General features: G+C 43.4%; 1 protein-coding gene across 2 annotated transcripts in view; it reads right to left on the bottom strand.

The window, feature by feature from the left end:
- The window catches only part of MND1 (meiotic nuclear divisions 1), a 44788-nt gene extending 31169 nt beyond the window's left edge, over positions 1 to 13619 (bottom strand). Inside the window, exons 1-4 of one of the 2 annotated variants that reach the window (XM_055702169.1) lie at positions 13282 to 13619; positions 10838 to 10903; positions 9967 to 10024; positions 8012 to 8160 (exon numbers count right to left, since the gene is read on the bottom strand). In XM_055702169.1, the coding sequence (XP_055558144.1) occupies positions 8012 to 8160; positions 9967 to 10024; positions 10838 to 10903; positions 13282 to 13284 (276 nt within the window). In that variant the 5' untranslated portion in view covers positions 13285 to 13619. Of the gene's footprint in view, positions 1 to 8011; positions 8161 to 9966; positions 10025 to 10837; positions 10904 to 12527; positions 12918 to 13281 lie in introns of those variants that run through there. The other variant, XM_005436667.4, reaches the window with a different exon arrangement.
- Positions 13620 to 17058: the final 3439 nt, after the last annotated feature.

The raw sequence follows: 17058 nt of genomic DNA, 5'->3' as shown, positions 1-17058 counted from the left end.
ATTCTCAATATTTAAATGATGCAAATTCTCAGCCTCTTGCTTTTAGGACACTTCCTACTGCTACAGCTCTCACTGGACGGTATGAAGTTAGCTGGTCATAGCATACCAGCTTCACAGCTGGCCATTTCTTTACGTGTCTAGTCATTATTTCAAAGAAAACATACAGGTTAGTGAAAGCATGCAGGCTGAAAATAGGGAGGAGTCACTAATTGCATCTGTTGGGAGAGTTATTACTATGCAAGGGAGGGAGGGGGAGAAAGTGAGCCATAAAGGAATGGAACCACCCAGCAGACTGGGGCTGCAATTATCAAGCTGGCCAGGTCAATCCAAGTAATAAGAAATAAATAAATAAAGTAGAAAGCTAAATGAGATACCCTCAAATATGAGCAAAAAAGGGAGGTCCAGCATGGATACAGGAAAACTGCTGTAAATGCTTAGGCAACACATTGGGATCCTGCCTGTATAGTATAGTGGGCATTAAAAGAGACCTCTTCAGCAATTAGACTTTTATTTTTCATGGAAAGGGACAATTCATTACGTTTTCTGCAACCTAATAAAATTAAATTGTAAGCATACGTATTAGAGAAAAATGTCTAAATAAATAATCCCTAACACAAATCACACGCATTAGTTGCAGAAGTACTGATGTGCTTCTCTGGTTTTAGAGGACAATTCTTTAACAACTCTAACTTTGCTATTCTCCAACATCAATAAAATTCATACTAAAAAGATAGCTCTAAGCTTTTCTAAAAGGTATTTCAGCTAAGCTTAAGGTCACGATAAACCTTAAGACACTTTATGCATGCAAGTCCTTTCTGTTCACTACAGGAAAAAAAAGTCTTTTTAAAAATGTACTGAATTACTACAGGCATTCAACTGATCATAAAGTGAAAATCTCGCACCTCCAAAAAAACTTGTTTTATAAAAAGCAGTAAGCTGTGGATTCCAAAGATGTTGCACTCAGGGACATATTTTAGTGGTGGACTTGGCAGTGCTAAATTAATGGCTGGACTATCTTAAAGGTCTTTTCCAACCTAAGCAATTCTGTAATTCTATGACCTCTAGGGATAGACCATCACTACCACGAGGAGAAAGAAAAACAACCAACCAAAACAAAACAGTGAGAGACCCTGCATTCAAAACCATCTACAGAGGCTGAAAACTGGAAGAGATCCAAGGTCTGCAAGGAGCTCTGTTAAAAGACCGATACAACATCTACTGAAGACACTTCTGCAGAAGACACTTCTGCAGAGCCGTGCAGAAAGCTTGCTTCACAGCAGGAGGTCCCCCAAGCACACTGGCTGACTCAAAGCACCAGCCAGCGCACACATCCTGCCTGACATATTCAGCAGCATCACGCGACTCCAAGCGCCATCAGGCTTGTTACCCCTCACTGAACATCTGACTTCTCCACCTCAGTTCAGGATTGATTTCTTTAACCCAGCCACCTCTGAGCGCTTGTACCTATTAGCAGTCCAGAACCAATCTCCAAACTCTGTGGAAATACACTGACAGCCGAGCGAGTCCACAGGATCGAGGAGGCTGCTCAGACTCAAACAGCATGGACAGCAAAAGTTTCTCATGCTTTGGTCAGTGGTCTCGAGCAGTCTCTATTCAGCAACTTTCCACACAGTAATCCAGTCACAGTATTTGAGGACGAAAAATACATCTGTCTAAAAGAATAGAAATAAACCAAGCTGCATCTTGAAAGGACTTTCTGATGGTTAAAACTCAAAATTTCCTGTGTCAATTCTGAACAAATCAGGTTCTCTCCTTTTAGTTATGTTGTCAAACACCTCCAGGAGGCCTTCAAGCCACGTTACACACCAATATGATTATTTTTTCGCATTAACTATTTCAAACTACATGCATTCCTAACAAAAGCACACATTCCTAATATAGGATTCCCCAAGTCTTTTTTTTTTTTTTTTTTTTTTTAAGAAAAAAGAAAATAAATCCTTTCTCTTTTCATATTTAAATAATTGTAAGTACAAACAATTTGGTACATGTGAAATCACTATTTAAACAAGTTAATTCCTGGGTTGTTTTTTGGTGTTTTTTTCTGGTTTGGGTTGGTTTTTTTTTAAACTAGCTGCCAAAGGAGAGTTAGGATGTACCAACTTCAAGTTCTTCCCCTGGCTCAATACATGAGTCATGGGAAGTGAAAATCCCTGCTTTTACAAACCCTAAGGCTGGGATTTAAGGAACGAAACATCAGCTAATTCCTTCCATCTCAACTAACACTGGCCCAATGCAATGCTTAGTGGGAGAAAAAAAATTGCCAGAAACTCTCCTCAAGTCTCTGATGCTCAAGCGTGTCTCGAAGTGAGCACAGGGAACAGCATAAAAAGCCCGTCTTGTGTCCTGCTCTAAAAAGACTGTTTACTCTCTGTTGTGGTACAAGGTGACATCATCCTGCTATCAGTCTCAGAAGGAAAAGCAGCTATAATACGTTTGCTGTCATTGCAAAGCCTGAGAATACAAAAGAATAACCCAAAAGAAAGCAACGTCACGAGAAATAAGGTAGGTGTGACAACAATAAAACGGTGAAATGAACAGTTTTGCACTGAACAGTGAAATGAGCTGTCACAAAACCAGACTGGGGAAAGGAAGTAAAGTGGTTGTTTCCCCAAGCTACTGAAGTACAGTGCTCACAGTACTGTCAGTAATGACATTAAAACCTGCAAGATCTTTGAAGAATTTGGTACTCCAGGTCCCTACGTTAAGATTAAAAATATTCTATTATGCTGTGGCAATCCTCTGTGACCTTATTGTTCAATCATATATCCCTGTCACACAATGACAGACACCCTTGGATGTCACCAAGGATCACCAGAATTGCTCCTGCCTCCCTTACGCCCTGTAGTGTCAGTACTCAGCCTGCCCTGTGCAGCTCCAGCCTAGATCCCCCCAGTCACACTGGCTATGGAGGGCAATGCGCAGAGAGATGGGACATCCCTTATGGCTTCTAAGGGTTGGGTGAAAAAGGCCTCACTGCACTACTTACCTTAACTAATACTTAATTCAAGGCACTATAAACCAAAATGCAAACAAGCATTAATCCACCTTATTTAAAACAGACCGCACAGTTCCAAGCGTTCTACCAAAGATGTAGATGAAGAAATGAAAGAAAAGCTAAGCAGAATCTGTTTATACTAAGGTTACACCAGAAAGGTTTCTCTTACTCACTGATATGCCATTCCCTACCTGATAAACCTTGACAACAGTTGTTGGCTGCATACGTGCCTTTTCTTCTTCAGCAGGTAACATATCCTTCACATTCACATCCCTTCTGTAGCAATACCTACATCGGAACAATACAAACCCCAAACACGCAAGGGGGCCGGTTGTACAAAACACATCAGCAGCTCTTGCCTGAGATTGAATGTGACTGTGATTAACATGCTGGAGTTGCTCATCTCCATTCTCCTCATTTTATGCATGCTATGAAATCAATCAACAACAGGCAGAGGAATCATCAATAAATGATGACCCTTCTGTTTACACAAATTAGGTCAAATGCTTTGTTAGTTTAATAAAACCCCTAAGCTTCCAGTATTGTTATGCCAAGAATAAACATCTCATTTTTTCAACATATAATTGATCATAGGTAATTCAAAGCTTCAGAACCTGACTGCCAGGAAAATACTGATAAAGAATAAAACCGCATCCTTTCAGCTTTTCTTACGGAAGGCAAAAAACACCCCACCCTCTCAGTGAAGCTTCCACAGTTCTCTCAACAAAGGTGAAATTCCATTAAAAATTTCTCCACTTATAAACCTTGTTAAAACAAAACTCAATCCACACCCTCGCTCTAGTTTCACCACTTCATAGCTGTACTGAAACAACTATAAACCCACCTAACCAAAATGCAACCTCCAACATCTTTTATTTTTTCAGTGGTCCAATTCACAGCTGCATAAGCATAACCAAGAGGTGAAGAATAAGCATAAGGCAGAAGGCATAAATCTTAAAGAGCAACCATGTCACTGCAAAACAAATCAATACAAAAATTCATAGGAATCTACTTAGTAATTCTTAATCTGTGAGCTATCAGAGAAAAAAAAATGCAGTAGATGCTACACAAACTTAAGATATTTGTTGTCCTAGCTTTTCAGAAAAACAGGAAGAAATCCAAACAGTAACCCTGGGTTAGAGCAGCACCAAGATCCCAATCCTAAGCAGATCAGCACAAGATTTGCTATATGTCAGTTCAGGGATTAGCACCCCTCTCCGAACACCTGCCCACACAAAAGCAACTTGAAAGATGGGGGTGGGGAGGGAAGCTGTGCCTAAAGAAAATATATTTCAAGCATTGTTTATAATTGCCACATCTCTGCACAAGGGGATCACACTGACCACGTAATAGATCCTTCCCAAAAATAATTCTAGGGTATACACAACAACTGTAGAGTTGTAACTTTAAACATCCAGATAAAACTGCCTTGCTCTTCATTATGAATGTTGAGCCAAACTTCTTTGCTACCAAGTCTCTACATTGGGGTGTGGCTTGATTATCACTAAAAAAACCTGAAACAAAAAATAAAAAATTTAGTTCCTAAGCCAGCCTCCCCACAGTCACAAGCTCTGTAAGATGCAGAGAGCTACAAGCAACTTGGCGAAAACATTACGAAGTACCAACATACTCAGGCCAAAGGTCCTGTAGCAGGCCCAACTCGTCAAACATAAGCCTCAGCACTAGGAATTAATAAGAGAATTTGCATCGTGGTGAAGCTTGTTCGATATTCCTCCACGTTATTTCCCAATGTCCCAAGTTCAGCATTTGGCATCACTCCTTTCCCTTCACTACTTAACCATACCCTCAGCGAAAAAAGGTAACTGCCTCCTGGTGAAAAGCCCTTAATTGCAGTATCAACTGAACTGCTTGATTTTTAAACTTGTGCCTTAAGTAAGGCAGCTTGGTTCTGGCTTTTAACTGCTGAAGAAAGAGACCAGATCATGTAGTTAACAAGCAATCTGGACAAGACACGGAAAGAAAACACATCTTTCTCAGCATGCCACAAGCTGTATCCAGGAATGATCAAAGACAGGCAACATGCAACAGAAATGGTACAATCGCTTACTTTTTTCCTCTGCTTTGCATACTCTGCCAAGAAGTTTTGTGATACTTGGTGACTGGATTTAGAAACCCTTAAGAAAATCTGTATGTGTTCCCATCAAGAAGAATACAAATACTAAAATAGCTAACTTGAACTCACAGACAGAATCTGTTATCATCTTGTAAAAATGTTCAGAGTGATAATTCATTGAAAATGCCACCTTTCCACAGTGTCAACAGAGAAGCTATTTTCAGCAGTGAAAATGTTTTTCCCTGCAATACTGAAACATTTCCATTCTCATCAGAAAAGCAAGGTAATGAATATAAGTACTTTTAAGGACTCATAACGCGGCCTAAAGAGAGCTCTTCTATCAATAAGCCCATATGCAGGACTTGGTTTGCAAATAAGGGTCTGGTAACAAAACTATTTCATTCAACTGGAACAGGTTTATACTGCAAAACTCTTTATGTCAGCATAGTTTATTTCCTACACAGAAATAGCCATAAAATAGCATCACAATACAATAACTACATGCCTATTATAATTCCATAATAATAGATGGGTTTATGTTTAATAATGTAACAGTACATTTAAAGCAGTACAGCATATGTTTGTAGTAACGCCTGGATACTTCTGGTGGAGCGCATTAGGCAGATTCTGCAAGACGTTTCAAGGAAGTTATTCATCAGGGTATGCCAGAGACCTGCGTGATCAATTACCTTTAAAATTCATGATGGGACTGGGCCCAAGGGCAAAGACAATAAATATCAACTTCTTCATTCAACTACTTGGCTATAATATGGAGCACGAGCAAAACCAGAAAGTATCCAAGAGCAAACCATTCGCATTCAACAAGACAGTGGCACCAGGGTGTTTAGTGAACAAAGCAGGCATTTTGGCATGTATTTGTTCAATTGCTCAGCTGACATTTACATTCTGCAGAGTAAGTAACCTGGTCTAAAACTGGTGTGACTATACTAATAAGGAGAGTAACTTTACCAGGAAACTGTTCCAAGTTCAGTGCAGAGTTAAACTGATCTGTTTCAGATAAACAAAACTTCACTGGTGTAGGAATGAGCACATTATTACTATCAGTCAATATAAGTGAACTTAAGCCCAGTCATGCCAAACTAGGTCCGTGCCTGGAAATATTACAAGCATATCCAGTTGAATCGAGGAAGTTTTTAACATCTGGACTCCTTTTGAGTTCTGAAAACAAGGCAGTAAAGGAAAAGACAAAACTGTCAGTGGGACAACTTCATATTAGCCAAGTCTCAGTACACACAAGGTACAGTTTATATCCAAGACACTAACAGGTCATCCGAGATGTTGTTAAAGTTACTCAAAACACAGAGCAAGTCGGTGGCAGAAACTGTAATTAAAGGGTTGATAATTTTGATGACCCATACACTACCACAACAGCTAACTCAAGTGGCACTTTCCAACCCATCCAAAGCACCTGCCTGGAAAATTGTCAATAGGCAGTTCCAGTCAATGACGGGAAGGACTGCAGCATTTCCTCCTTACTGCCACAGACCCCTGACTGTATCACTGGGTCATAAAGATGACATGAATTAGTGAATAAGGAGAAAGGAAGTCAAAGTTATAGCAAGTCTTAATTCTTGGCCTTGAAAACTGCTGCAAAGGAATCGGGTATGCAACACAGTACCAGTAGCCTCCTCCCTCTGCCAGATCCACACAAGCAGACACATAAAATACCTTCAGATAGCCATCTAGAGCATCCAGGCCAGTAATAAAAATGCTCAGGGCAAAAGGAAATAATCTTACGTTGGTTAGAACAGAACAGTGGACTGGCCTCTTTCAGTTTATTTATGACAGAGATTCACAAGCAATGACAGCATAGCAAGGGATAACTGACAAGGTTACCTCTCGGCTGGTCACAGAGCACTCTATGCATAAACAAGCAATTTCAACTGCACTGATCACACTTTAATCTGCTTTGAACAGTCTTCAGATTGACAAACTGCTTTTTCAATTGAAGCTGGGGAAAAAGCATGTTTTAATAGAATTAATTTGGAGCTTTAAAAAGCAGGTGAAGTTGACAATGCCGTGCAGAAGATGGCAATGATGATACCAAAGCTACGCCTGAAGAAAATAATGTCTGAAAATGTTCAGATGCTACCAGTAATTTGCATTAATTCAAATGATTCTTTGATGAATGGACATAATGCTAAACAAGCACTGGAGAAGTTGACACTGTTGTGGTGCAATCAGACCATAAAGATAGTTTATTGATCTTGTTATCACGTACTCCAGTTGCAAATAAACTCATGAAGAGATGATTTCCCACCCCAATTAAAAGAAGCAAGACAAACAGTTCCTAAAAAGTAGGAAAGAACCAGATCAGTAAAACAGCAATGTTGCAAGGTTGCAAGAAAAGACGCCTTGCTCTTCTGCAGAAGATAATGACCAATTTGCTCTTCTCTCCTAATAAAGGTGCAATATGGGATTACAAAAGCACTCACAAATTAAGCTACTGCTAAAAACAGAGAGGAAAAGCACGATGGCCATGAGCAGAAACTATCGCTACGTTTAGTTCAGTTATGCATTTCAGTCCTTTCATAGATTTAGATCATTACCACTTGATGGTCTACACTATATAAAGACACATAAAAGCATATGTTGCCTAAGCATTTAGTGGAACCCTTTAAATGATGTTTTGCATCACGTTTTGCACATGCTTTCAGCAGCAAGTAGACAAAAAGTCTTCTCAAGCTCCAACAAAAACAACCTCCAAAACTTTTCTGACATGATAGCAAGATAATGAGAATGTTGCACCATGCATGCCACACAATTCCTATAGCAAAAATCTGTGTGCATACATACATATGCACACACGAAGAGAGTGTGATATGAACAAGAATGACAAGGGGTATACGAAAAAGCAAACCCATTCAGGTAAATAAGTACTTTCCTTAAAATAGATTTACCTGAGACTTCAATTCTTCCAATTTACACTTCCTGGCATGAAGAGCCTTACTGGGAAAAGCCCAGAAATAATTAGAAGTTCCAATTCTATCGGTGTCCACCATGCCATCATCAACTAAGCTTTGCAGAATCTCTTTCACTGACATCGAGGCTAATAAAAAAAAAAATCAAATTAGAACTGCATAGCATCTAAACTATGGAGAATTATGAATACCATAAGCCATCATCTACAAGCACCTGTATGCATATTTCACTACAGTGTCAGCAACCTGGAAGAGTTTAAGAGGACACCATGCTTGATGCTTCACTTCAAGGGATGGATCTCTTTCAAGTCAGCAGTTTATAAACATAAAGGCTGCTATTCTGTACCATCTGCTACCAGATGTTTGTAAAACACTGCTCACAAGTATCATAAAACATACATGCATATTATAGCACAATACAATAACAAACTCATGTGAGAGGGTACTTGAGAAGTTGTCTTGCAATCTTAAGTCTAACATGGATTAATTTATAATTTCTAGATTAGAAGTTTAATTGCATTTCACTTTGTAATGTTTATCAAAGCATTTAACAGCAGCAGAGGCAACAAGATCACCTGGCTACAGACTCAGGAGGGGCAGATTTTACTTTTGTTATATTCAGTTCCAATACAGAAAGTCATCTGCATTCAGAAGGACCCAAAACATTTCTGAACATAATTGTTCCTTTTCTAGCAAATATGTGGTATAATTCACCATTTCAAAAAAATTATACCTGTTCAGCAAAGCAAAGTAATTATTATTATCCTCCAGTGTTGCAGATAAAGTCTTCTGAGCAAATTCAAGGTTTTCAGGGACTGACTTTCCATTTCAAGTCTAAAGGGAATCACAGATCAGGAACATCCAATCTTTTGCAAGCTATAGGCCGGGTGCCAGTACAGGGGCATTTCCACAGGCTAGTTTTTCTTTTCAGGTTAACTGGGGTTTGGATTGTGTGGCCAACTGCCTTCATATGCAGAGGCAGGATGAATTTGAACCATTCGGAGGTGTTAATTGTTTTAGAAACTCTACGCTCCAGATTTTGAAATGTGAAATTTCATTGCTTGTATTTACTGTTTTGCATCGTCTTCCTCAAAATTACAATTAAACATATGGCTTGAAAAACCAATCAAGACAGCACCACACCTCTCCAGAAACCTATGAGCGTGTCTGTCAGCTGCTGACATAACCAAGAAACACTGCTTTGCAATATTCACATATGCCTGCAGCTCTTTCAACAAGTTCATTCACTCTTGAAGTACCACGAAGATATGCTAGTCAAGGACGGTGTCAACTACACAAACAGTATGCTTCGCCCAGCTTTCGTCGATGAACATAGAAAGAAACAGAACGGGGTATATACAGAACTGAACAGCATAAAATAAATCCTCTTAGACCTAATCCTAAACCAATGGATCTCATCAGGAAGGCTTCCATTGAAAAGACAAACCCATTTACAGCTGTCCAGCCATCTTTTTTCTAGAAAAGCTCAACAGAACATTGATCATGTACATCTGGACTGGCATTTTATATTTTTGACATTACAGACAGATATTTAAATCTTCTGTTCACTACCCGAGTGCACATAATCATTTCATTCACTGAAAGTCACTGTAAGTCAGGCATCTCAGACTCCAGGAAAAACCCCGTCCCATGTTCTAGTGGTTAACCTGGAGTTAACTGTGACATTTTAATCACCTCCCATTCTGGCCCTAACATCTTATTGCAAGTGACAAACATTAGCAAACCAAGGGAGGAGCATGCTGTTGATGTCACTTTTAATGCTACAGCCCTGCCATTGACCAGTCTCCCTTTTCAGCTATTTTTTCCATTATTACAATCACAAACCCAAAACTGTAGCCAGGAAAATTTACACTGTATGACCCGTCCCAAAAACAATGAATGCCTCAAGAGAAATAACTTTTGTAAATACTTACTAATCCCTTTTTCTTTTGGAGCAATCTTCTCTATATCCTTCAGCTGGAACACATCTTTCTGTGCAAAAACATAAAAGACACTTCAGCTCCAAATGACAGAGTCATCTAAGCGTGATGTTTTTTACACTAAATTAATGCCAACAAAAGCAAGTAGGAAATACACTGCATGTTTATGTTTTGCTATAGGAAACAGGCTGCATATCTCTCAATAGAATTATAATATTATGAGAATTAAAGGGAAAAAAAAAGACTATTATTGTAACAAGCCTGTTCTTTTGTTTGGTGCTCTGAAGTTACCATATTTTTTTCTCAAGTTAGACTGTAAACCCCTTAGGACAGACAGAGTCCAGGTTACAGATTGTCAGCACCAGGTGTACCACATTGCTCAAGTACTCAAATGTCACAGTGATTTTTTTAATAGGTGAAACATTGTGAATTACTTATGTCACCAATATAATTGTAGCTCTGCTTCTGGATCACCAGGTTTTTTCTCCCCAGTGACCTCTTTCAGGTCAACTCTCATCTTTTCTAACACTCAGATTTCTTCCTCCTCCCATAAACTGCAGCAAGATGCTGTCTTATCTCTTGCTATCTTTCTTACAGTAACAGAGTCAGGGATATTTCAATAGGGAGCACATGAAGCATTTAACACCACCTGTGCATCTTCATGCGTTGGCTCCACCTGGGGATGAGCCACCTGATCAAAAGTTACATGACTCAAGCTCTCTCCCTGTAATTTATACATTAACGACACAGGGCATCAGCGAAATGCATAGCAGGATATACAGAGTTCATCTACATCTACAGTTAAGCTCCTTTTAGGACCTATTTTCCCAGAGATGTAAATACAGGTCAGTTACAAGTCACTTACTGTTTCAAAAAAGATCTCCATCATGCGAACTCTCTTCTCCTCATAGCTCAGACCTTTTTTCTTGGACTAGAACAGGAAAACAAACAAAAAACCCCAACAAAATCCCCCAGTGAATTCATGCATTTGAATAATTAACATCTGCTCAGAATTTAAACCCGTTTACCTATAAGTTGTATTTGCCATCCTTAAAAATACTTTACCACTAACCCCAGACTTCCAGAAAAACTACTTCCCAAAGAATTATTACACCAAGCTAATCTACCAGCAGTCTATTAAACTGAAGGACCTATATTCTAAGTTTGGAACCAACCTTCCATACAACCCAACCCAGCTCAAGCCTCAATGTGACTTGCCATACCCATATCGCTCCTTGTTTTACCTTACTAGATTAGAAAAACATGTATATTTACACCAATTCTCAGCAGCTCACCCACACGTTTAATAGTCCTTAAAAAGATAAGAAGGAATATCTTTGGGGTTGGGTTGTGGTTTTTTTTAGAATTGGGTTTTATCTTGTGATATACAGACATTAGTGCGAGATCTAGGCCATTTAGCATTTAGGGCTTGTTTTAAAAACATAAAGCACTTTTGAGGTACTACCTCTTTCTTCAAATCTCCTACTCAACTTTAGAATTTCAAGGTCACATTTTAAAAACTGTGTTTCAGAGAAGCAAAAGGCAGAAATGACTACTCACAAACTAACACCAGCAATACAAAACTGAGAAATACCCTCTTCTGACCACTTTAAGAAACACTATTTTGACATGCCTATTGTAAAATCAGGGTAAAAAGAATGTCACGGAGAATTGGAGTTTTAATAGCGTTTAGTATAGTCCTCAACAACCCAAAAGCAGTGGCCATAACATTAATCCGGAATGTTTCTCCTTGCCCCACTCCCGGCTTCACAGGCTGCAAGACCCTGCACCTCTGCATGCTGCTAGGGGAAACTGAAAGGAGGACAAAGAGCAAAATAGAATGCTGGCCAAAAAAGGTCTCCCTATAAAAAGAGAGAGAGAGGGAGACAGACAGACAGACATATGTATTGCTGCCCTTGAGTCTATGGAATTGGAGATTTTAGTAACATGGTGCTTTGAGAAAGACGACATGGGTTTATTTCCAAGCCCTGCAGAAAGGAGTCAGTACCATTTTTTTGTTCCTAACCGCTGCTTCCTTCTTAAATAAATCATGCGGTGGGGCAGTGTAACATCCTAAATCCGCATCAAGAGCAAAATGGCCAGACTGATATTTTTAAAAATAAACTAAAAAACTAGCTTACGCAGCTAGAATGAACACACAGACATGAACAGAAGCAATTCAGTATTACATCTAATAGAGGCATATTAGTATTTTTTAAAGCCTCCCTTCTACTTTAGCCAGTGACATCCTTGTCAGCATCGATGTCACAGCTGTCCCCTACGTCAGCACGTCACAGGATGTACAGCCACCATGGACACTGCAGTAGGAGCATGAACAGAAGACAGACCGATCATCATCTTCCTCCTGCCTTCCCAAGCAGCCCTAACACCGTCAGCAGGAACAGAAACAACACCCACACGCACATGGCGTGGAAGTGAAGCCGTGCTCCTGCACGCACGGCGCCAAGCCTCAGGCCAGCCCTCCAGCAGAGATCAGGAACAGCGCCGCGTGCCTTCCGAGAGCTTTTATTAATTTTCACACCGATTCCTCCTACCTCTCTGCCAGGCGTCCCACACCGTGACTACCGCACACACCAGGCCCACCCACCCCCGCCGTGCCGAGGGGGCGCAGCGCTGCGGGGGGCACAGCGCGGCCCCGCCCGCTCAACCCGGGGCTCGGCGGGACTGGCGGGCACCGTGTCCGCCCCGAGCGACCGCGACGGGCCCTGCTCAGCCAGGCGCCAGCCGGGAGCTACGTCGCTCTGCAAGAAACCAACGAAACGGCCCGCGCCGCGGTCACGCCGCGCCCCCGGGCCCGCCGCCGTGGGCCTGTGTCGGCAGTCGGGGGGGCCCAGCCCGGGAGGCGCGGGCCGGGGGCACCGGGAGCGCTGGTGCTGCCTGGCGGCCGCTGGGGACTAGGGCCCGGCGGCGGGCGGGCACCCCCGCCGCTCCCCCTCAGCGGGCCCAGGCCCGGCGGCGGGCGGGCGGCCCCGCCGCTCTCCCTCAGCGGCCGCAGGGGCGGGGACAAGGCGGGCACCCCGCCGCTCTCCCTCAGCGGGCCGGCGCCCGGCGGCGCCCTCAGCGGGTGCGGGGGCAAGGCGACGCACGGCCGACCGTTACCGGCCGCCACCGTCGACTGCGCCGCCCCCTCCCTCAGCCCTGCCCGGCGCCGGAGCCAGTGCCGCCGCGCCCGCCCCGCGGCTCCCTCGGCAGCCCCGCGGCCTCGCTGCCCGCCCGGCCCCGCGGCCCGGCTCACGGCGCCAAGGGAGCGGGAGGCGAGCGGCCGGCCCCGCCGCGGCAGCCGCTTACCATGTCGCCGCCGAGGCGGGTGCAGGGCGCGGTTTGATTTCGGCGCCAGCGGGCGGGAGGAGGCGGCCGCAGCCCCAGCCGTGCGCAGCGCAGCCCGCAGCGCCGCCTGCCGCCCCCCGCCCCCGGCCGAGCGGCCGCCTGGTGCCGTAGGGTAAAACTGAGGGAAAAAGAGGCGTGAAGTGACGGTCTGGTTTGTGCGCCTTGTGCAGGCGGGTAGTGCTGCCCACGGCGTAGCTCCTCGCCTTTGTATGGAGCAGCCTTGCCGTACCAGCAAGCTGGGCATCGCTTCTCTCTCGGTTTATGTATGGCAATACCGGCGAGCGTGTGTTCGGTGGATTTTTTTTTTTAAACCCGAACGGTAGGCACTCACAGACAGGTGCAGCTGAGAAGCGAAACGCGGCCTTTATCACCAACTACCTCAGAGTTACACGTGGTGCAAGTCACAGAGAACACGATGAGAGGCCGGGGCTGTACGTCACTTTGGCATTGCCCAGGCTTTAGAGCAAAATCTCATTTTGCCTTCATGTGTTTCTCAATACCTACACCTTTTATATTTTGTGTAGAAAGGGCAATGGGCAATGACATCTGTCAAGAAAATTGCAGTATCTTCAATATATATTTGCTGTATTATCGAACACAAAGTTTTTAAAATCCCACCACCATTGGGTGGGATCATCAGGGAGGAAAATATTTATTTCTGAACCCGCCTGCAGCTGTGGGTTTGCAATGGGACACGGGCTTTACACCCCCCAGCAGCTACTCCTGCAAGGCCAGGCACTGGCCCCATGTGCCAGCGCTGCCCGGGGTGTGCACAGCGTGTTCTGTTTCTCTCTGAGGCCCAGCAGCAAAGGTAAAATACAAACACGTTAACGGTGGTCTAAAATGACGTGTATGGTACAACTAGCCTCTTACAGGAGCAGCAGGATGTGGAGAAATAAAACCCTCTTTGCCCATGAAAGCAAAGGACCTGGGCACATCTGGTGTTCCTTGTAATAGTTGTTCATTGAGATGACTGTTCTAGCGACTCTAATTACTTACAGTTTGTTTTAATTATTATTTGTGCTGTAAATTAGCTTCCTTCAGCTGCAGCAGTTCTGGGAAATTGCTTTTGCAGTTTAACAGCAGCGGGTTCATACCTGCCATACTAATTCTAGCGTTTAAATTGAACAAATGAAAATGCACAAGCTGGAATGTTCAGGCAGTCCCCATGAAGGTTTTCCATTGCCTTTGCGAGGTGCCCCCTCCATGAAAGCATGAAAGCTGACATTCACTTCGGCGATCCTGTTCCTATTGTCCGCACCAGTGTATAATTAAAAATGAAATGCAAGTTAGAAAGGACATTACTAATGCAAAGCTTAACATTGGTACAAAACACAAAGCTGCTTGCTCTTTAATGATTTCTCGTGCGTCGTGTTTTCAACTCGCTAACTTGCGATGAGCTCTGTTGGCACGCCTCCTCATCTCTTGTGAAGGCTGGTAGTCTGTCCCCTGGCTTGTCCCTTCCTTTGGCCAGCCCTCAAAGTGAGTATGTCCCCACGCTCCCTGTGCCAGTTGTTTTCCTCCTGTCACCATGCCCTCCTCTCCCCAGGATGTGGGCCCCTTCCTGGCTCTTCACAGCCTGAAATAAAACTGAGCTTTGCTTCTTTTATCACTGCCAAGCAGACGGTTGCTACGACATTTGCAAAGCACCTGTTATTGCGTGGGCTTTCTCCAGGCAACAGTGTGAGCAGCAGAGTGGGTGTCAGAGCTGAACATGCTGCTGGGAGAAGAGGAAGAGGAGAGAGAGGAAGGGGGTTTCAGAGGGACGCTCATTCTGAAGCGGCTTGGGGCACACACCTTGCATCTTCTGTTCAGCCCCCGTGAGGCAGCAATGCTCCCATCCCTATGTCAGACCTGACAGTAGACTGGCAGCAAACACCCAAGTCTCAGCCCCAGATGGAGCCAGCACACAGCCAGAGCACACACCTGGAGCCACAGCTGGAAGATGTTCCTGGTTTCAGCAGTTGCATGTGATCACAGCCACCAAGCCAGCATGGCAGATCTGCCTCTGAAACAGAAGGTCATGCTTTTGGGCGATGGTGGCACAGGAGGCTCAACAGGTTCTCTCTGCCTGCGCCCCTGGGGACAGCCAGGCTCAGCTGCCCCAGTGCGCTGGCAGCCCTGAAGCCCTTTCATGGCCAAATCACTAGGCCTGATTTACTCGGTAATAGAAGGTTTCTTGACGCCTCCCAGATTTTGCAGCATCAGATCAAAACTAGCTAGTTTGAAAGACCATGGGATGGAAGAGGTCCCAAATAGGGAGAATACACAGGAGCATCTCATGCTTTGTCATGTGAGGGTGGTTTTCCGTTACTGAGTAAAGTGGGATGAATGACTCCTAAAATACATAAAAGTCGGACGTTTTTAATGGGCTTCAGAACGTCAAAACGTGATATTTCACAAAAATTCTAATCATACTATTACTATAAAAACAAGACAATGGATGGAAATACTGTGGAAGGGGACTCATAACTGTGCCTTTCAATTAGAAGATTGTTCTTGTTTCCCTGTGATTTCAAGCTTTAGCAGTTTGGGCTGAAATTTTCTGCACTAGGTGTCTGACTGAAATTTCCAAGGACCAGCCAAACCAGTTTTTCACTGTTCCTGAGGTAGAGAAAATACATTGCTTTGTCAGTGTTAAAATATGCTTAGATGAGATGAAATTTGTACCCTTCTTCATTTTGTTCTTTATGTAACTTTTGTAGTTGCTTTCTCTAATTGAATTAAATTCATAAATTCTGTTTTGAAAGGACATTAAAGTGACAATGGCAGGCAGGAATGTTAGGAAGTAGGAGAATGAGAATTGTCCTGCTGCAATTTTTTTCCTTTCATGTATCTGCACCATAGTGCAGTCTTTAATTACAAAAGTATTTATTTCAGCAGAAGGGAAGAATTCAAGCTGAACAGCAGATCAGTTTATTTCCAGAAAAGTAATAGCAAACCTTCTGAGTCCTGTGGCTACCTCCCACAACATCTGTATGACTGACAGCAAAAACATGCTTCAGTAGAGCTTGAGGATGGACGACAAGGAGAGCTCTAGGAGATGCTCACCTGTGGAAGGCGATACCAACTTCTCTGAGGTCCAGGCAGTTTGTGGTGGGATATGGTCGGGTATGAGCATCCCACAAAGGCCAGTCCCTGCAGCATCTGCTGCCTCACTTCCTTCTGAGATGAGTGTTTGGACTGTAAGCAGACGTTCTGCCTGTAAACATCTAACTCGGTGAGAAACGCTAGCTGGCCACGCTCCAAAACGTACTGCTTCCACAGCTTTGCTAGCGGAGCTGCTGAAGTAAGCGCTTACCGATTCATTTAGGTGAGTAGCTTAAGTACTAAGGGTTTGGTAACTAGACATTTCACTAAAAGAACAACTGAGCATTCATATGCCTAGCTTAGCCAACAGATCTGAGAGTCAGCAGCCTTCAGCTGGAGGTAGCAATGAGCAGCAAGTGCTGAGTATCTCTTCCACCAGCACAGCTGGGGCCTGGGGAGAACATCTGTCCACAGAAATTACATTGACTGTTGCGGTTCACTGAGACCATTTTGTCTGGTGCAAATTAGGTGCCATTCACATGAACTGTCAGCAAAACTATGGGGACAGTGTCATATGGAGCAGCACAGCTGGATGTGAGAGAGAACTTCAGCCTAAGGGACAACAAAATGTTTTTGAACATGCAATGATACGTTGTTAGTACTCTAAAGAGATCCGGGCTAACAATGGGTGTCCAAAATACATGCATG

The sequence above is a fragment of the Falco cherrug genome, chromosome 1, assembly GCF_023634085.1.
Source record: "Falco cherrug isolate bFalChe1 chromosome 1, bFalChe1.pri, whole genome shotgun sequence".
NCBI lineage: Eukaryota > Metazoa > Chordata > Aves > Falconiformes > Falconidae > Falco > Falco cherrug.
This window is presented reverse-complemented; position numbering and strand designations above follow the sequence as displayed.